The 21,673-nt window shown below is 44.8% G+C and overlaps 1 protein-coding gene across 1 annotated transcript in view; it reads left to right on the top strand.

Moving 5' to 3' along the window:
- The window catches only part of LOC138768690 (nicotinamide N-methyltransferase-like), a 40,736-nt gene extending 19,643 nt beyond the window's left edge, over nt 1-21,093 (top strand). Inside the window, exons 2-4 of the mRNA XM_069946643.1 lie at nt 16,456-16,650; nt 17,563-17,770; nt 20,661-21,093. Coding sequence (XP_069802744.1) covers nt 16,456-16,650; nt 17,563-17,770; nt 20,661-21,093 — 836 coding nt within the window. The remainder of the gene's footprint in view (nt 1-16,455; nt 16,651-17,562; nt 17,771-20,660) is intronic.
- The last annotated feature ends 580 nt before the right edge of the window (nt 21,094-21,673 follow it).

Here is a 21,673-nt window from a genome sequence, read left to right on the forward strand (position 1 = left end):
GAGGGACTCCAGCTTCCCCACACAACCTTGGGGCTGACTGGCAGGTGCATCTGCCAGTCAGCCATTACTACAAACAGCAACAGCTGAGACGCCTGGCCAGGAGCGGTGTGGCCCCGGTGGCAGTGTAAGCAGATAGGGATGCTGTCGGCACGCTCCTAGCAACCGTCTGGGCTGGTTGCCAGGGATGCAGTCGGCGTGTCCATGCAGCTGGCAGCATGCTCCGCTGCTGCTGTTAGTGTTTAGAGCCAAGTGTGCCAGCCGGTGCTGGCTCCTAACAGAACCCCCCCTTGAGGGTGGGCCTCCAAACCCTCCAGAAGACCTCTGGCCCGTGAGGGACATAATCCCATGATAAACTTTTCATTTAACTTGGGAGCATGGAGGTCTCTGGCCGTCAGCCAAGTTCACTCCTCAGGTCCGTATCCTTTCCAGTTTATAGGTACTAGAGTGAGTTTCATACCCTATGGGAGTCAAGAATACCTTTTACCTCAAACACCAGTTCCCCCTGAACCACCACAGGAAGGGTGGGGGATTAACGGCGACAGGTGGGATATCTTTTTTAGCAAAGGTTTGTGAAACACCAGATGTACATGTAGTGAGTGAGGAAGTTGTAGCTTAAATGAAACAGGTTTTATAACTTCAACAATGGCAAATGGACCAATGAAACAGGGAGTAAACTTGATTGATGGAACCTGGAGTTGTAAATTCCTGGTGTTTAACCATACTTTACCCCTACAGTATAAGGCTATGTTCACACAACGTAACTTTTCATAAAAGTACGGCAACAACGGCCATACTTTTTACGAAAAGTTACTCCGATTAGTCTTCTATGGGATCCCGTCCGGAGCGTATACACATGGTATACGCTCCGGCCGGGACCTCTTGCGGCGCCACAAAGAACTGACATGTCACTTTTCTGCGGCCGCTGTGTGTGTGTTTGTTGGGCTTTTTTAGGAGTCTCAAGACTCTCAGCCCAGACTGTGCAGAGTGGGTTTGCTACCTCTTTAACCGAAGAGAACTTGATATCAGGACCAGAGACGGCGGAGTACTAAGGGTGGAACCCATAGTTACAGAAGAAAGGGGACAGTCGTGTCGAGGAACTTTGATTATGAATATTGAGGGCAAATTCGGCCATGGGCACGAACTCAGACCATTTCTCCTGGCAATTCAAAACATAATACCTGAGGTACTGTTCTAGAGACTGATTGATCCTTTCCTTTGCCCATTAGTTTCAGAATGGAAAGCATAAGAAAACGAAAATAAAATATCTAGTGTGCCACAAAATGTCCTCCAGAACCTCCACACGAACTGCACCCCTCGGTCTGACACAATATTAAATGGAACACCATGTAACATAAGAATGTGGTGGACAAACAACCCTGCAAGTCTTATCACTGGGTAATTTTTTTCAGAGCGATGAGGTGGCACATTTTCGAACTGGTCTACTACGACCCAAATACAGATTTCCCTTTGATGGAGGGAGGTCTGTGACAAAGTCCACTGATATGTTAGGCCAGGGCTTACTAGGCAGAGGAAGCGGATGTAGCAAACCCTCAGGTAGTGACTGATGGACTTTGGCCCTAGCACACGTCTCACATGCCATGACGAACTCCCTTAGATCTTGTTACCATGACAGCCACCAATAAGTATGAGACAATTGGTACTCCGTGCCTGTGATGCCCAAATGACCAGATAACACAGAGGAGTGGATCTCCTCCAGCACCCTAAGATGAAGATGACCTGGAATGAATATGTATTTCGCCAGAGGGCAATGTCGTGAGCGCAGAATGTTGAGAACTCAGAATGGAAGACATCTGTACACAAGGCAGCTACTACAATCCATGGAGAGAGTATACAGACATTTGCAAGAGAAGTAGATAGTATAGTGTTTTGTGTAATAATGATATGGATATAGCAGTGGATATTGGTAAATGAGTGGCGTAAAGTGGCACTTTCACAAATTTTTATTACACAGTAGGATTGGAGTGCGAGCACTGATTATGTAATTTTAATGCTAAGTTCACTAATGAAAACAAATTTTTAGAACACAGTAGGAGTGGAGTGCAACCTCTGATTATGTAAGACTCACACTCAATTCAATTATCCCAATATATTGGTATAACTCAATAGGAGTTTACAGTGCCCAGGAACTCAAAAACGATTTAGGTATAACAAATCCATGGGACTAATATGTTTCCTGGTTGAGCGGGTGGAAAAGGTGGTTGGTACAAGTGGGAACTGCCCTGGGGACAGTTTAGTAGCATTAGTGGTGATTGTTGTGTGTATTATTCCCTGTGTCAAGAAGTTGTTAACTAAGGGGATAGATCAGGTAACCCCCACTTTCCCTGTTGTGGAAGCTATAGCAGGCTACAATTTCGACTTTATTCCCCCTTTAAAAACTACTGTATATTAATAAGGGTGTGATAGTACTAAGATTCAGGGACAGCTTAGTGGGAGTTTCCTGGTCCTGGGAAGTCTAAGGACATGGGGGTGATCCGTTTAAATCTGAAGAAGTCTCCAATACCATACCCGCCTGGGAACAGGCGGACTCGAAGACCTCAAGCGTTGTTAGGAACAGTTTGTGGACTTTAATCTTTTAGGGAACACCGTGAAGTATATGGTTCATATTGAAAATATTGCAATCCTTAACATGGCCTTAGAAAGAAGTGAACACAATAGAATCTGCATTCAGGAAGACATCCTGTTACAAGATACAGACAATGCGGGAGGCTTGCCAGAAAGACAGCGTTCAGGATATACTGAGCTGACAAGGAAGTGCCTTATTATAATTATTATTATTATTATTATTATTATTATTATTATTAACTCTTTGAAGACCAGGCCAATTTTCATTTTTGCACTTTAGTTTTTTTCTCCTTTTGCTTAAAAGGTCATAGCACCTCTAATTGTACTTTGCAATGACAGGCTCAATTTTTGCATTAAGTATGCTGTGAAGTGTGGTGAAAGTGTGGTGTAAGTGTGGTGAAATTAAAAATTTCTGCAACAGAATTCCGCCACATTTTCTCAATGTGAACATACCCTAAGATTCTTGGTCAGTTTGGTTCTATCTGTGAAGCGTGTCCATGTAGTGGGTCATAAATCCAGGGCCCATGGGGTTAAAGCTATGTGTTAATGACCAGAAGGTTTTTATCAATTTGAATTCCCACACTTTCCTGTCCTTGTCATTCTGGAAGTGACCTTTGAGTACCACAACCTTTAAGCCCTTAGTGACCGCCGCACGCATATTCACGGCGGCCACTAATGGGCTTTATTCCGATGCGTACGCCTTTTAACAGCGGGCGCATCGGAATAAATTACCGCCCGGCGACGGCTGCAGGACGGTGATCAGCGGTCAGTGTGACCGCTGACACCCTCCTGTAACTGCCCGGAGCGGAGGATTCTCCGCTCCGGGCAGTTAAACCAAAGCGTGACAGCGGCATCTAACGGGTCCCGGTGGATCCCGGACGGCGCCGCAGGTCCACTTACGTGATCACGATGTCCCGCGGCGCCGTCCGGGGTCCCGATGTCTCCATGGTGATCCTGGGGTCCTAATGAAGGTCCCTGGGGTCACCATGGAGATGCCTCATGCTGACGGGTGGCTATGGCTATTGCCTGTCAGCATGAGGCATGATACAATACACTGCAGTACATCAGGTACTGCAATGTATTGTATCAGTGATCTAAGAATTTTACACTAGTGTACAGTAATGTACACTAGTGTAAAAGTAAAAAAAAGTAAAAAAAAAGTGTGCACCAAACACAACACAGCCCCCCCAGCCCCCCCCCAATAATAAAGATGCATTACATTCCCCATACACTATAAAACATTACATAAAAGTGATCAAAAACACAAATCCTATACATATTTGGTATCGCCACATCCGTAACGACCCAATCTATAAAACTATATCAATAATTATATCGCACGACACACGCTGTAAAAAAACAAAAACAAACAGTACCAGAATAGCTGTATTTTATCAATCCACTTTAGAAAATACGTCATAAAAGAGATCAAAAAGTCATATACATATAAAACTTGGTATAAATAGAAACTACAGATCTTCCCGCAAAAAATAAGCCCAAAACCAGCTCTGTCACGCAAAAGATGAGAACGCTATGGATCTTGAAATGCAGCATTTTTGTGGGTTTTTGCTAGGAAGATAGTTTCTATTGCGCCAAAGTGATAATAGTTAAAAAAACCTATCCAAATGTGGTATTGCCGTAACCGTAATGACCCAGAGAATACATGTATTATGTTATTAGTGACCGCCGATACGGATTTTTACGGCAATCACTAATAGGCTCTATTCTGCTGCCATCAGCTCTTTATGGCGATGGTGCAGAATAGTGCAGCGGCGCCGGTAATGCCCGCAGCCCCCTCGTCTCAGCTATCGGAGGTAGCTGAGGGGTTGGGGCAGAGTGTGGGGTCAGTCCTGGCCAGTCCCCTCACCGGCGATCGCCGTTATTACCAGTATAACGGCGGCCACCAGTAACAGACATTGCCTGCCCAGCTGAACGCTTTCATCTCTTCTCACCGTGAATCCACAGTGAGAGGAGATGAGAACATGTCCCCCCCCTGTCCCCAGAATTAACCATAGTGACCTCGTCACTGACCCTCCCCTCCCAGGGCGGTCATCTGATCCAAGATGGCCGCCGCCATCTTGGTAAACAGACTCTGTTCACAGTGATGGATTCCTAAAAATGATCAAAGCTTCATTCTGGCGGAGAGCATGGGGCAATGATCGGTGACCACCCGGTGTGGTCCCAGTACAAGTGATCAGCGGTATATACTATATACCACTGATCGCTTGTTCCAAATGGTGCCGGCACTTTTTTACGCCTGTCACCAAAGTCAAGTGCCCTGGATTACCCGTAACCACCCTGGATTACTTTCAACCACCCCAGATTACCTGTAACCACCCCAGATTACCTCTAACCACCCCAGATTACCCGTAACCACCCCAGATTGCCTGTAACCACCCTAGATTGCCTGTAATCTCCCCAGATTGTCCGTATCCACCCCAGACAGCCCATAACCATCCCAGACAGCCCATAACCATCCCAGACAGCCCATAACCACCCCAGATTGCCCGTCACCACCCCAGATTGCCCATCACTACCCCAGATTGACTGTCACTACCCCAGATTACCTGTAACCACCCCAGATTACCTGTAACCACCCCAGATTGCCCGTCACCACCCCAGATTGCCGGTAATCACCCCAGATTGCCTGTAACCACCCTAGATTGCCTGTAATCTCCCCAGATTGTCCGTAATCTCCCCAGATTGCCCGTATCCACCCCAGATAGCCCATAACCATCCCAGGCAGCCCATAACCACCCCAGATTGCCCATAACCACCCCAGATTGCCCGTCACCACCCCAGATTGCCTGTCACTACCCCAGATTGCCTGTCACTACCCCAGATTGCCCATAATCTCCCCAGATTGCCCGTAATCTCCCCAGATTGCCCGTATCCCCCCCAGATAGCCCATAACCATTCCAGACAGCCCGTAACCACCCCATATTGCCACAGACTGCCTGTAACTACCCCAAATTGCCTGTAACAACCCCAGATTGCTCGCAACCACCCCAGATTGCTCGCAACCAGCCCAGATTGCCTGTCACCACCCCAGATTTCCCGTCACCACCCCAGATTGCCCGTTGCAACCCCAGATAGTCAGTGAACACCCCCAGATTGCCCATCACCACCCCAGATAGCCAGTAAACACCCCAAGATTGCTCATAACCACCCATATAGCCAGTAAACACCCCATAACCACCCCATACAGCCAGTAAACACCCCCAGATTGCCCGTAACCACCCCAGATTGCCCATGACCACCCCAGATTGACCTAACCACCCCAGATTGGCACAGACTGCTCGTAACCACCCCAGATTGCCCATGACCCCACCAGATTGCCTGTTGCCACCTCAGATAGCCAGTAAACACCCCGAGATTGTCCATTACCACCCCAGATAACCAGTAAACACCCACATATTGCCTGTAACTAAAATGACACTCCTTCTCTTCTGAGCCCTGCTGTGTGCCCATACAGTGATTTATGCCCACATATGGGATACCATTGTACTCAGAAGAACCTCCGTTACAAATTTTGGGGTGCTTTTTCTCCCCTGTTCCTAGTGAAATTCGGGAGCTGTTTGTATGAAAGAAGAGGTAACTCTGGAATTCTTCTCCAGTCTGCTATCTTTCTTGAATATCGGCTGTAGTTCTGAAGCAAATTGTTTCAGAATGTTCATTTGGGTGATGACGACTAATGGTACCCCGCTGTTCTCCTCCTTTTTTATATATTCCAGGAGGCTTTGTCTAGGAATTCTGGTGGCTCTGCGGATCTGTTTATCTATAACTAATGGATGGTAGCCTTGTTTTAAAAGTGTCTCCCTTAAAGAGGATAGGTGTTCTCTATCTTTATCATCAGAACAAATCCAGCTGTATCTCAGGGCTTGGCTATAGATGATGCCTTTCTTTGTGAGATTGGATGAAAGATGTTCCATTTTTGGTATGCTGGGTGGTCTGAAGGGTTTTTACATATCGATGTTTGTATGGTGTTGTTATTTATAGATATAGTTCTGTACAGGAAATGTTTTGTTAATATTCAGTAGAGTGTGAGTTTAACCCCTTAACAACATCGGGCGTAAGTATACGCCCCCACAGGGTGGGCTTTAACGCAAACGGGCGTATACTTACGCCCGATGTTTCCCCGATAGCTGTGTGTTCATACACAGCGGTCGGGGAAGATGGCCTGCTATAATGTATAGCAGGCCATCTCTGCTCGTCGGCACGGGGGGGTGATTAGCCCCTCCCGTGCCGACGATCGCTGCTATATGCTGATCAATACAGATCAGCATATAGCAGCTAAAAACGGCTTTCCGGGTCATCGGTGACCCGGTGACCCGGAAAGCAATGGCGATTGGTGCTATCCGAGATAGCACCAATCGCCATTAGTGTACTGGGGAAAGATGCCGCCGATGCCACCCCCACGATCGCCTTGATAGGCCGGCCAGTACCGGACAGCCCATCATGGCGATCAAACTGTAAAAAAAACACTTTTGCAGGGTTCTGCACCCCTCAGCTAGGTAGCTGAGGGGTGCAGAACAGGTGTGTGTGGTGCAGGTGTACCATAATCACCTGATCTGGGCGTCCGGTGCGACGATCTGCGGTCTTCTTCGGGTCACTTCCGGGTTCGGTCGTCCAGTGTCGGAAATCTTCGGAAACAGGGTGTTTTTGGCATCGGACGCTTACGTTATTATTGCCTCCGACACCGAAACAGCCAGTGAGGATGAATGGGGGGATCCTGCGTTCCTCCATTCATCCTCATCGTCCTCATCATCCAGTGACGTGTCTGGGGGTAGCGTAGCGTACGCTGCCCCCCAGACACGTCTTTTCCGCCAGTACCGTCCCAATAAGAGATCACGGTATGGCGTGAAATTCTACAAACTCTGTGAGAGTACCTCAGGGTACACTTACAGATTCAGGGTACGTGCACACTGCGGAATGGCGAAGGATAACCCTTTGTGCATTCCGCAGCTGGCACCCACCGGCGGACTGATGGAGGCGCGCGTCTCCGCCCGTGTCATAGATTCCATTCTATGCACGGGCGGATTCCGTTGTCCGTCCAAAGAATGAACACGTTCATTCTTTGGACAGAGGGCGGAATCCGCCCGTGCATAGCATGGAGTGTGACACGAGAGGAGACGCGCGCCTCCATCAGTCCGCCAGTGGGTGCCAGCTGCGGAATGCACAAAGGGTTATCCTTCGCCATTCCGCAGTGTGCACATACCCTTAGAGTGTATGAAGGAAGGGACACCCGAATGCAGCCCCCAGATGCCCCTCCATCCTCCGAGTTAGTGCGAAGATCGTTTGGGAGCTGATCTTCCCACTGCTGGATAAAGGTTACCACCTGTACGGGGATAACTTTTATACCAGCACCCCCTCTTCCGGTCCCTCGCTGCCCGAGCTACTGTAGCTTGCGGCACGATCCGAAAATATCAGAAGCAGTAATAAAGCCCTAATATTTAGCAGCCATGGAGCGGACCCAGCGCTTCTGGATATGAAGGACGCCGTATCGCACCAGGACAAAATTTTCCAGGTGACGTCCCCCACACTGGAAAACAGGAGACCCCAGAAGAAGTGCAGAGTGTGGCGTAACAGGGGGATCAGGAAGGACACCATTTTCCAGTGTGACACCTGTCCTGATCACCCCGGCCTCTGCATACTGGATCGCTTCAAGGCGTACCACACGTCATCGGAGTTCTACATTTTCTAAATTCTGTCCCTTATTCCTATTTCAGGGGTCATGTTGATCCAGGGATTATTCTGATCGCCATTATGGAGTCGGGAAGGAATTTTTCCCCTGTGATGAGGCTACTGTCGTCTGCCTCACAAGGGTTTTTTTTGCCTTCCTCTGGATCAACACAGGTTGAATTTGATGGACACTTGTCATTTTCAACCTTATAAACTAATAATTGGCCTAATACCCCCAAATAAATTAGAATTGTCCCTTTTCCCCAGCTAAATAGATATGGCCGCCATTCCCATTAGAGAATACCATGATGCAATTACAAAGCCTCTGTGCGGCCAGGACAGTAGAAACCCCCCAAAAGTGACCCCATTCTGGAAACTACACCCCTTGAGGAATCTAAGGAGGGGGGCAGCGGGGATATGGCCCCCTGGTGACGGGCACATTTGTGGCGTGAAAATGAAAAAATTGTATTTTTTATTTTCACGGCACATGTTCTACATATGTGCCTGTTACCAGTGGAGTCCATATGCTCACTGCACCCCTTGTTAGATTCCTTATGGAGTGTAGTTTACAGAATGGGGTCACTTATGGGAGGTTTCTACTGTCCTGGCAGCACAGGAGCTTTTTAATTGCGACATGGCCTCCATCCTCCATTCCAGCCTCTAAATGGCGCTCTGTCCCTTTGGTCGCTTGCCCTGTGCCCTTATGGCACATTATGTCCACATGTGGGGTATTTTCGTACTCAGGGGAAATTACCCTACACGTTTTGTGTTCACTTTCTTTTTTAACCCCTTGTGGAAAAGGAAACAATCAAGGCTAGACAAACATATAGTGTAAAAAATGTTTAATTATTACACTAAATCATTGATCTTGTCTTGATTTTTTCATTTTCACAAGGGGTTAAAAGAGAAAAAAACACACAAAATGTGTAGAGCAATTTCCCCCGAGTCCGTAAATACCCCACATGTGGACATAAAGTGCCATGTGGGCGCAGGGCAAGCTCCGAAGGTAAGGAGCGCCATTTGGATCTTGGAGGTTGGATTTGGCCAGAATGGATGATGAACGCCATGTCGCAATTACAGAGCCCTTGTGCTGCCAAAACACTGGAAACCCCCCACAAGTGACCCCATTCTGGAAACTACACCCCTCAAGGAATCTAACAAGGGGTGCAGTAAGGATATGGACCCCTTGATGAAAATTTTCACTTTCAAGTCACATTGTTCCACATTTGTGCCCATCACCAGTGGGGTCCATATCCTCATTGCACCCCTTGTTAGATTCCTTGAGGGGTGTAGTTTCCAGAATGGGGTCACTTGTGGGGGGTTTACAGTGTTTTGGCAGCACGAGGGCTCTGTAAATGCAACATGACCCTTGAAATCCATTCCAGTAAAATCCAGCTTGCAAAGGCCAATTGGCACTCCTTCCCTTTGGACGCTCGTCCTGCGCCCGCTTGGCACTTTATGTCCACATGTGGGGTATTTCTGTACTCGGGAGAAACTGTGCTACACGTTTGGTGTTTTTTTTTTCTTTTATCCCCTTGTAAAAATGGAAAATGAAGGCTAGAACAACATTTTAGAGTAAAAAATAGAATTTTTCCTTTTTTACACCACATTGTTCTGAAAATCTGTGAAGCACCTGTGGGGTCCAGATGCTCACCGCACCCTTTTTTACATTCCTTGAGGGGTCTAGTTTTCTAAATGGTGTCCCTTCAGGGGTGTTTTTTAGGTTTTGGCACCCCAGAGTCTCTGCCAACCTGAAGTGGTACAGTCAGAAATGACCAAATATAACGGAGGCATTGAAATTCACTAGGCGCTCCCTTATATCTGAGGCTTGTGGTTGCGTCAAATAGCGCAATTGGGCCACATATGGGGTATATCTATAAACTGCAGAAACGGGGCAATCAATATTGGGGTGCATTTCTCTGCTAATAGGTTTATCATTATGAAAGATATTGGATTACAATAAAATCTCTGCACAGAAAATAAAAATTTTCAAATTTATTACACACTTGGCTTTTATTTCTGTGACTCCCCTAAAGGGTTAAAATACTTTCTGGATGTGCTTTTGCAGAGTTTGGGGATGCAGTTTCTGAAATGGGGTGCTTTGTGGGGCTTTCTAACATACAGGCCCCCCAAATACACTTTAAACCTGAACAGGTCCCTAAATAAATCTGATTTTGAAATTTTACTGAAAATTTGGAAAATTGTTGCTAATGTTTTAAGCTTCCTATTGTCTAAAAAAATCTAATATAGTTTAATAAAAGCTACCAACATAAAGTAGACATGTTGTTAATGCTATTTAATATATAATTTTTGTGGCATAACCATTTTCTGTATAAGCAGAAAGGTTTCAAAGTTGGAAAAATGCATTTTTTCACAATTTTTCATGTTATTTTGGTGTTTTTCATAAAGATTCGTTATGAGTATCGACTCCATTTTACCATAAATGTAAAGTACCATATGTCACGAGAAAACAGTCTCAGAATCGGCTGGATAGGTAAAAGCATCCCGAAGTTATTAATGAATAAAATGACACTGGTCATATTCATTAAATTTGTTTCTGTTTTCTGTTTTCTTAAGGCCATTTCAGGATCTGTCCTTAAGGGGTTAATGATGGGATGGAATTTATTAAAGTTTCTGTGAAACGTAAGCAGTTCTTCTTCAGATCCTGTCCACATTATGAGTAGATCATCCATGTAATGGAAAATTGCAAGAGGTTTCATCATACAAGTCATTAGGAACTCCTCCTCCAGTTTGGCGATGAAGACATTAGCATATTGGGGAGACATTTTGCTCTCCATAGCAATCCCCATACATTGCAGATATCTCCCCCCCCAGTCCCGGTCCCGGCCTGTGATTGGCTGAGCGCTCCGTCAGCTGACAGGCCATTCTGAAGCTAGAGCGTGCGGGACCCTGGGAGAAAGACAGCTGCTTCTCAAATCGTCGGTCGCCTGCCGCGCACCGCTATTCCACCATAGCGATGCGCGGTGGGGGAACGATAATTTTAGGTCTAGCCCTAAATGAAAGATCAGCCAATGACACGATCATCGGCTGATCGTTCTCTCTATTCCACCGAGTGATAATCAGCCGAATCGGCCTCATTCGGCCCGATTCGGCCAATTATCGTTCCTGTGAAATAGGGCCCTAAGCCTGCCCCTTGGATTTATGACCCACTACATGGACACTCTCCACAGATAAGACTGAACAGACCAAGAATCTAAAGCCCCTATTACACAGAGCTTTCAACATGTTGAAAAATTATCATATGTAGTTCGCAGATGGTTCGCATATTCGTTTGTGTAATAAGTCGTTCGCCGATAAAACACATTGTGTGGGTTGTACTGAGGAACGATTAGTGACCATATAACAATGTAAAAACGATCGTTAAAAACAGTAATCAGTGAATGTAATAACCTCAGAACCGTTTGCTACAAAATCGCTAGTTATCGCTAGTGAACGATCGTTATAGCGAATCTTTGAGCGATAATCACTACGTGTAATACGGCCTTTAGACTTCTAAATAACCTTTCATGTACAGCAAATCCTTTTAATTACACTGGATTATCTATGTGATGAATTTACCCTCACCCCCCTGCCCCCCATTCACAGATGTCTCTCTTTTCTTCCTTGTAACAAAACTAAAGGCCCTATTACACGGAACTGTTATCGGCCATCAAGGCAGATAATCCTCCTGTGTAATTGAACACAACATCGTTCATGTTGGCTGATCGTTGTAGTCACTTGTCTTTCAACATGCTGAAAGGCAAATGACTCATATAGCAGTGATCCACTGCTGTCACACCATGGAACAGGAGCGGCGGCAGCAGACCACTGCTACAAGCTATGGGCTGCCAGGACGATCAGCGATCACCCAGGCAGCCCCCACCCCCCCACACCTCTCCCTGGCACCCCAAGCTCTCACCTGCTTGCTGCTGCCGTGTGCAATAGTGGCGGCAGCAAGCAGGGAACGAGGAGCAAACGAGTGCTAACAGCACTCGTTTGCTCCTCTCACTCGCCCCGTGTTATAGGGGCTTTAAAGGGGTACTCCAGCGGGGGGGGGGGGGGGATTTTTTGCTGCGGTTCCAGCGGCAGGTCCCGCATTGCAGCGCTCCGGTCTACGGGTCCCGGCTGCTTCCTAGTGTCTGACGCAGGCCCGAGATCTCAGGTCAGCCAGTCAGTGACAGAGGCGGGATCTGAGCGGACTTGAAACGGATCCCACCTCCGTCACTGACTGGCTGAGCAGACCTGAGGTGTCACGTCCCGGGCCTGCGTCAGACACCAGGAAGCGGCCAGAAACCGGGGACCGGAGCGCTGCGATGCTGGACCCGCCGCTAGAACCGGGGAGGGGAGTGGATGTCGTTTCCCTCAGCCACCTCCTCCCTGTCCCAGGAAAAAATGCCCCCCCCCACTGGAGTACCCCTTTAAACGTTGTATTTTTCCTGCAAGATGCTCATTTGTAAACTTTTCTGACGAAGGGATCTTTTGAATTCCAAAAGCTCCCAATTCTAACAATTTTTGGGCTAATAAGGGTATCACTCCTAAAATACTTTGATCAGAAGTATTTACAACCACAGGGATTTTTCTGGCTAACACTGTACCGTGCTATTTTTTTTCCCACTGTGTACAGATGAAGCCGAGGTTAACATGATATATAGGTGAATGGAAGGCAGAAATTACTCAAATAAAAAGGATGCAATATACAGAGGCACATCAAAAGAAAAGGTCCATGAATTCGAGGCAAGACAGGTGGAATGGGATAAGGGGTGGGAACAGAGAGCGAGGAGGAGGACGGAGAAGAGTGAAAGAGAAAGGGTACAGTATTAGTTTCTGTTTTTTTGTGGGGTTTTTATGAAGGAGGGGAGGGAAATAAATCTAAAATTAAATTAACTAGACCTGGCTAATATGTGGTTGTGATTGGGAGGGTGCTTTGGGTGTCCGCAACAGGATAGAAGAGAAAGAAAGTGGGAGACTGTGGGAGGAATGGGATGTCCCTGTCCTGATCAATAGCCGATAGTTATTTATTTTTAAAGGGATGCGGCTGCGGTGTCTGAATGGGAGGAGAGATGGAATGTACAAAGATTGATGAAAGTGATGGAAAAATGGTATAAACACTGGTCTAGTAAAATAAAAAAACTAAGATGATGACAATAAAGATAAGGGAACATCAGAGGTACTCAAGGGAAATTGAAAGTACAGTGTAACCAGGCAGTGCTTCCCAACCTTTTCCACCTCGGGGTACCCCTTGGAAAAAAAAATTAGCTCAGGGCACCCCTACTAAATAATGTTCTACAAAATAAGAAAACTGTCATACAGTGACTCACAGGTGACGTCTTCTTTGATCTGAGGCATCACTTTCCCTTTTCTTCTCCATCCAGTCCAGTCCTCCATGATGATTTCTTTCAGATATGTTTCATCTTTTCAGAACCTGCGAGACAAACAATTTAGGCTCTAGCAACTTCCTTTCCTTTCTCCCTTCTGTAGGCTCCCAAAATAACTGCGCTGTTTGGTGCAGTAAAGCGAGTAGGAATGTGGGATGCCCCTTGTATGTAGGATCCCCTGCTGTGCCCCCATGAGCTAATAATACCCCCAGAGGTGCCCCCATGAACTAATAATGCCCCCAGAGGTGCCCCCATGAACTAATAATGCCCCAAGAGGTGCCCCCATAAACTAATAATGCCCCCAGAGGTGCCCCATGAGCTAATAATGCCCCCAGAGGTGCCCCCATGAACTAATAATGCCCCCAGAGGTGCCCCCATGAACTAATAATGCCCCCAGAGGTGCCCCCTATGAACTAATAATGCCCCCAGAGGTGCCCCCTATGAACTAATGCCCCCTGCTCTGCCCCTAAAAAAAAGAAACATCCTACTCACCTAATCCGCACTGTGTGGCTGCAGGGAGCAGCTCTCCTCCTCTTCTGGCTCCATCTTGCGAGCCGCAGGGACGGGACCTCCGGCAGGCGTGATGACATCACATCATCACGCCTGCCGGAGAGGTCACGTCCCGGCGTCCCATAGGCTGCTGGTATGAAGTGCCAGCAGCCTATGGGAGTGAATGTAGGAGCAGGACGCTGACAGGCCCTGCTCCGGCATTCTGCTCGCTTTAATGTTCCACCCGCTCACTGTGCGGGCGGAACATCAAAGCGATCTGTGCATCACGAGAAGCTGCGCGGCCGCAGCTTCTCGGGATGCTTAAAGAGACAGTGTCACATTTCCCACCAGGATCCCGCGGCACCCCTGGCGGGTTCTCCCGGCACCCCAGTGTGCCGCGGCACCCCGGTTGGGAAACGCTGGTGTAATGTTTCAAAGTATAGAGGATGTGTTTTTTTTTTTTTTGGCCCTTCTTGAGTGCCCTCAGAAATTTTAAAATGGTAAGGGCACAGTTGGCATGAAGGTCTTCCTCCTGAAGGGGAGGGAGGATCCGGAAGTGAGCGACGAACCCTAAAGAGAATTGGAATTTAAAGAAAAGCGTAAAAATAGAATACTAAAGGAAGAAGGTAGAGTAAAAATCTCCAGTGGCTAGGGGTGAATGAGTTAAATGTAGATGAATGAATTAATGGAAGCCATGTTCTTTCCCCATGGGGCATTGCAATGTATAAAGAAGAGGAGGGGTTGGTTGGGAGAGAGACAAGAGTATAATAGAAGTGATTGTCAAAGGTCAAATGAGAAAATCTGAGATGACAGGAGGGAGACATCCCATGGAATAGATTAGAGAGTGGGAGATGTGGATCAGAGGGAAATTATAAGGAATTAAGAAAGACCTGGCGGTGGTCGCCCGGGACACCCTCTTAAAATAGGAAAGGTAGTGGTTGTAATTAGTCAAAATGATGCTAGGTCAGTCTCACAGAGCTGGCTATTAAGGTTCATACACTGATCCCAGCTCCCCCTGTCTATTCCTGCGATCCCCATACCTAATCCCTCTGCTCAATTTACCTGTTATCTGACCTCGCGCCTGACCTTTGACTATCAGACTGTTTGCTGATTTTGTACTGCATTGCCCGTTTGGTTTTGGACTTTGGATTGTCTACTTCCCTTTGTGTTTGTTCATCTGTCTTGTTCTGTGTAACACCTATTCTAGAGCAGGGACCGCCTTTGTGGTTGTCCGCGGCTACCTAGGGTCATATGAGGCAAGTAGGTAGGGACAGTGGGTGGGCTCAGTATTAGGGCTCACTGTAATGTCTTGTCCCTACCTCCCCTGTCCTGACATCAAGTAAACCAAAAGATTTGTACTATGTTTTGAGCTGTGCAATGCATATTGGTGTTTTAAACATGAAATAAATAAATGAATTAAATAAAAAAAAATCTTTCATTTTTCTTTCAACATGTTGAAAAACAATCATATGTAGTTTGCCGACCGTTCGTATATATGTTAGTGTAATAAGTTGTTCACCGATGAAACATTTTGTGTGGGTTGTACTGAGGAACGATTAGTGACCATGTAACAACGTAAAAACGATAGTTCATAACAGTAATCAGTGAATGTAATAACCTCAGAATCCTTCGCTACAAAATCGCTAGTTATCGCTAGTGAACGATTGTTATAGCCAATCTTTGAATGATAATCACTACATGAAATACTGCCGTTAGACTTCTAAATAACCTTTCATGTACAGCAAATCCTTTTTATTACATTGGCTTATACTGTATCTACCCTCATCCCCCTGCCCCCCCCCCCCATTCACAGATGTCTCTCTAAAATGTTGTGTTTTTTCTGTAAGATGCTCATTTGTAAACTTTTCTGACGAAGTAATCTTTTAATCCCGAAAACTCACAATTATAACAATTTGTTTTGTTGGCCAATAAAGGTATCACTCCTAAAATACATTGATCAGAAGTATTTTGGATGGATTTTTCTGGCTTACATGGTACTATGCTATTTTTTTTTTTTTTTCAATGTGCAAAGTTGTAGCCAAGGTTAACATGATCCCTGATGCAACAATTGAGTCAGGGAGCTATGTTAAGTCAATAAAAAAGTTGATTTAAACGTGTCATTGTGATCAAGTTAACACAATCTACATCTGTATGCCAGAAACTTTGCCTTATCTCAGGAGAATAACCAGGGAGAAGCCCAAACCTTTATAAACTGCGATAAAGCACGGCAGTGCACTAATAACTTGGCTGAGAAAGCGGCTGATACCAATTTTTGTCTGGTGTTATTTCTTCAGTGCTAGCCCTCAGCTTTACTTAATTTGAACAGGGATAGTCACTTGGGGAATCCGGGTGGACAAAATGAGCTCTAGCCTTGTCACCTTCACCGACAAAGATACCTATCAAAATATCTTTGATCCAGAAAGATACTTACATACTTATTATAACCCTAAATCAGGAATTTTTGTGGTCGATGGATACCTAGATTTTGCACTAAAGAAGCTTCATGAGTATTTCACTACAAGTAAGTGCAACAAATGTTATTATATTGGTGTAAACATTACTGTGAATTCTTTTTATAAGTTGGACAAAATCCTAATTATACAAACTGCACCTTGCCCTAATTTGTTCTGTTGATTATTGCACCAGGCTAACTTAGGAGATATCAGTTAAGTTCATGCAGTAATGATTAAAGGCCCTGTTCCACTGAACGATTATCGTCCGTATTCGGCCGATATCGGCCACTACGGACGATAATCGTCCCGTGGAATAGAGTGCAACCATCAGCCGACATCGTTCATGTCGGCTGATCGTTGCAGTCGCTTGTTTTTCAACATGTTGAAAAACAAGCGACTGATATAGCAGTGATCTGCTGCCGGCGCTCCGTTGAATAGGAGCGTCGGCAGCAGACGCTGCTATATCCTATGGGCTGCCTGGGAGATCAGCGATCACCGGAGCAGCCCCCCCCCCGCAGCTCCCCGCCGCCCCCTCCCGCACTCACCCGCTCGCTGCAGCCGCGTTGAATAGCGGCGTCAGCGAGCGGGGAACGAGGAGCAAACGAACGCTGAGAGCGCTCGTTTGCTCCTCTTAAGGACCCGTGGAATAGGGGCATTAGGGCTGGCAATGATGTAGTACTGGGACTCTGTTAGTATGCTGTGTGATCACACAAGTAGCAGTAAGACATTGCTAGAGTCATTGCTACCGTATCTACTTGTATTTAATCATGTTATATACTGTAATAACTTTATTTAGGAGTAATGAGAGGAATAAGAGCACGTTCTAAGTGAATAGTATTGAGCTGTAATGCCACTCTTGGACCACATCCTGGATAACACTTTTAAATCTATGGAGAAAAAATACATTCCATGACCACCAACCAATGCAACTTGTAACTTCAAACATCAAAAGGATAATATATACTTTCTTTTGTCTACAGGAGGTGTAAAGGGTAAGACATTGATTGATATTGGGCAAGGACCTACCATGTATCAGAACCTCTCCGCTTGTGAAGCTTTTGATGAGATCATTGGTGCCGACTATACTGATCGCAACCGAGAATACTATGAAAGAAGCCTGAGAAATGAACCTGGAACATTTGACTGGAGCAATCTGATTCAAAAAGTCTGTGACTTGGAAGGGAAAGGGTACGTTCAATTATTCTATTATTTAAAGGAACCTGTAAGACTGAACAATTATGCTCATATAATCTGAGAGCAGCATGTTATAGAACATGAATAGGTTGATTGATTTTGTGCGGGGGGGGGGGGGCAAAAGTTTTAATTTATTCATGTCGTGGTAAATACTTGAAATCAAAGTATTTTAGGAGTGATACCTTTATTGTCCAACAAAAAATTGTTAGAGCTGTGAGCTTTTGGGATTCACAAGATCCCTTCGTCAGACGAGTTCACAAATGAATGACTTACAGAAACAGCACAACATTTTAGGGATGTTACAAGCAAGAAGGGAGAGACATCTGTGAATGGGGGGGGGGGTGGGGGGGTATATACATCACATAGATAAGCCAGGGCAATAAAAAGGACTTGTTGTAAATTAAAGGTTATTTGGAAGTCCAAGATTGTTGGTCAGTTAAGTCTTATCTGTGGAGTGTGTCCATGTAGTGGGTCATAAATCCAGGTGCCAGGTTTAGTCCATGTGTTAATGACTGGAATGTTTTTATCAATTTGAATTCCCACACTTTCCTCTCTCTGTCACTCTGGAAGTGACCTTTGAGGACCATAACCTTTAAATCTGTTATTCTATGGTCCAGTCCTGAGAAATGTTGGCCTACAGGGGTGTTGAGACTTCTTTTTATTGTATGTCTATGTAAGTTCATTCTAGTTTGTAGTTTCTGTTTTGTTTCTCCAATGTAAATCCCTGTTGGGCATCGTGTACACTTTATCATGTAGACCACATTGGAGGATGTACATGAGAAAGCATTGGTGATTGTGTAGTCTCGCTGTGTATTGGGGATGCGGATTGTGTTTGTTTGCAATATGTGGGGACATGTGCTACATTTTCTGTTGTTGCAAGGGAAGGTGCCAGTCTCTGTTGTAGATGTCAGAGCGCTTTTTACAAGAAGGTTTCTTAAATTCGGGGGCTGTTTGAATGAAAGAAGAGGTAATTCTGGGAAAATCTCTTTCAGTCTGTTGCCCCTCTGGAATATTGGTTGTAGTTCAGCAGCAATCTTTTTTAGGATCTTCATATTAGGGTTATAGGTGACCACCAATGGTACCCGGCTGTTCTCCTCCTCCTGTTTATATTCCAGGAGGCTTTGTCTTGGAATTCTTTTGGCCCTGTGGATCTGTTTATCAATGGTTATTGGGTGGTAGCCTTGTTTTAGGAATGTCTCTCTTAAAGATGATAGGTAATGTTCTCTATCTTTATCATCAGAACAAATCCTAATGTATCTGAGGGCTTGGCTATAGATGATGGATTTTTTTGTGTGGTTTGGATGAAAGCTGTTCCATTTTAAGTATGCTGGGTGGTCTGTAGGTTTTTTGTAGATTGATGTTTGTTTGGTGTTGTTCTCTATAGATATGGTTGTGTCCAGGAAATGGATTTTGGATTTGGAGTAGCTGAGTGTGAGTTTGATGGTGGGATGGAAGTTATTAAAGTTGCTGTGGAAGGTGAGCAGTTCCTCTTCTGATGCTGTCCAGATTTTGAGCAAATCATCAATGTACCGGAAATATGCTAGAGGTTTGATCATACAAGTATTTAGGAACTCCTCCTCCAATTTGGCCATGAAGAAATTGGCATATTGAGGAGACATTTTGCTTCCCATAGCACTTCCCATACATTGCAGATACATGTCTTCCCCAAAACAAAAATAGTTATGGTTAAGCACAAACCTGATGAGTTGTGTTGTTGGTTGCTATACATTTTTCATGTAAATTCTTGCATTCTCTGGGATGAGGAGTTGTTGGCAGTCGGATTCATAAGCCTACAGTAAACAGATATTTAAAAGGATTAGAGCTATTGTCAAAAAATAACTATTGAAGCAGTGTTGGGGCATCATTTTTTATGCCATGATCTATAGTTTTTATTGGTATCATACTGATGTAAAAGAAAATTCTTGATCACTTTTATTAATTTTTTTCTGATATATAATAAAAAAAAAAAAAAGCAATCCTGTTTTTTTCCCTCTTTTTGTTTATGCTGTTCACCACGCAGGAACAATATTGCTATATTTTAATAGATCGGACAATTGTGCACACCCAATATGTTTTTTTTTGTTTTTTTTTTACATATTTTTACAATGGGAAAGGGGTTGATTTAAGCTTTTATTGGGGAAAGTTTTCCTAATATTCTTTAAAACTTTTTTCTTTTTACACTTTATAAGTCACCCTAAGGGACTTACATATGCAATCATTAGACTGCATATACTGATTAATGCTATGCCATTGCGTAGCACTTATCAGTATTATTGTCGATCTGCACATACAGTCTGCCTGAGGGCAGACTCTATTATAAGATTGCCAATCCGACAGGACACAGATAAACACTATACCCCCCGCCTGTCAGGGAAAGTGATTAGGACTCCTATAGCCATTCTGGGGGTCACTGACTCCCCTAAACGCTGCAATCACTATTAAATATGACATTAAAGGGTACCTATCATTTAAACAAACTTCTGACATGTCATAGGTTTGTATCAGTCTTAGTCCGCGTGTTTAGAACCCTGATGATTGTTAGAATGAAGGGGCAGGAGCCTCTTCATCTCCCTCTTACTGCTAAAAGAGCAGTCAGTGGAATTATAATGGAGCCTATAAAACCTCCAGTAATAAATGCATCATAAGTTTCATGGGGCTCCATTATAATTCCGTTTACCGCTACTTTATCAGTAAGACGTGCATCTGTCCCTTCATTCTAATGATCAGCAGGAGTCTCAGCACCTGGACCCCGACCGATAGAAACCTCCGACATATGGCTATAACATTTCAGAAGTTTGTTTAAATGTTAGGTACCCTTATTTACCCTTTAAATTATATAAGTTTGAGTTTACGGTGATCTTTTTGTGATTGTTTTCCATTTCAGGACATCAGTGGAAGAGAAGAAACAGAAGCTTAAAAACACAGTGAAGAAAACTCTGAAATGTGATGTCCTCAAGAGCAACCCGTTAGAGCCATTGGTTTTGCCCAAGGTTGACTGTGTGATAAGTCTTGGCTGTCTGGGGTATGCTTGCAGTGATCTGGACACCTATCGAAATGTTCTAAAAAATCTCTCTTCTTTGTTAAAAATAGGGGGTAACATAATCATAGCTGAGGTTCTTAACTGCAACTCATACTTATCAGGAGGTAAAAGGTTCTTCTCTCTGGTGCTAACAGAGGAGTTTATGAGAAGTGCAATAACTGAGATGGGTTTTGAGATTGTAGATCTGGAAGTCAGCTACAGAAAGTATGACAAGGATCAGTTTTGCAAATATGATTCAAGTTTGTTGGTTCTTGCTCGCAAGGTAAGAGATGTTTAGTTTAGTGGAGAACCTACAATGCAGTTAAAGGTGTATTCCAGTACAAAACAATTATTGCTATGATGCTGTTACTAAAAAAAAAAAAAAAACACACTTACCTCCCTCAGTCTCCCATTACAGCTTCTTCTTATTCACCCCTGTTTGTCTCTTCTCCCTACTCCTGTGGTGAGATGTCAGAGCAGTACCTGCCACTCAGCCAATCACTGACCAAGACAGAACATCTTGTCTCAGAAGTAGAAAGAAGAGGGGTACAGTAGAGAGCGCACAAAGCTGCAATCAGAGATGTTGGGGACCGAGGTAAATAAGTATCACTTATCATTATTATTATTATTATTATTATTATTATTATTATTATTTTACACATTTTGTGCCTGAAAACAGGCGCAAACCAGGTAAAAATCCACACCTGCCCTAAATAAATCACACCTCCTCCATGCCTTGCCACCCACTTATCAGGCGAGCGGGGGATACAGCTGGTGTACTCCATGGAGAAAGCAAGAGTCTGCGCCTTCTCCCTGACGCAACCATAAAAAATCTCCCCCATTGTCTTCTTAAGAAACTTACTTTGATAAAAATAATA

The sequence above is a fragment of the Dendropsophus ebraccatus genome, chromosome 12 (genome assembly GCF_027789765.1).
Source record: "Dendropsophus ebraccatus isolate aDenEbr1 chromosome 12, aDenEbr1.pat, whole genome shotgun sequence".
NCBI classification, from domain to species: domain Eukaryota; kingdom Metazoa; phylum Chordata; class Amphibia; order Anura; family Hylidae; genus Dendropsophus; species Dendropsophus ebraccatus.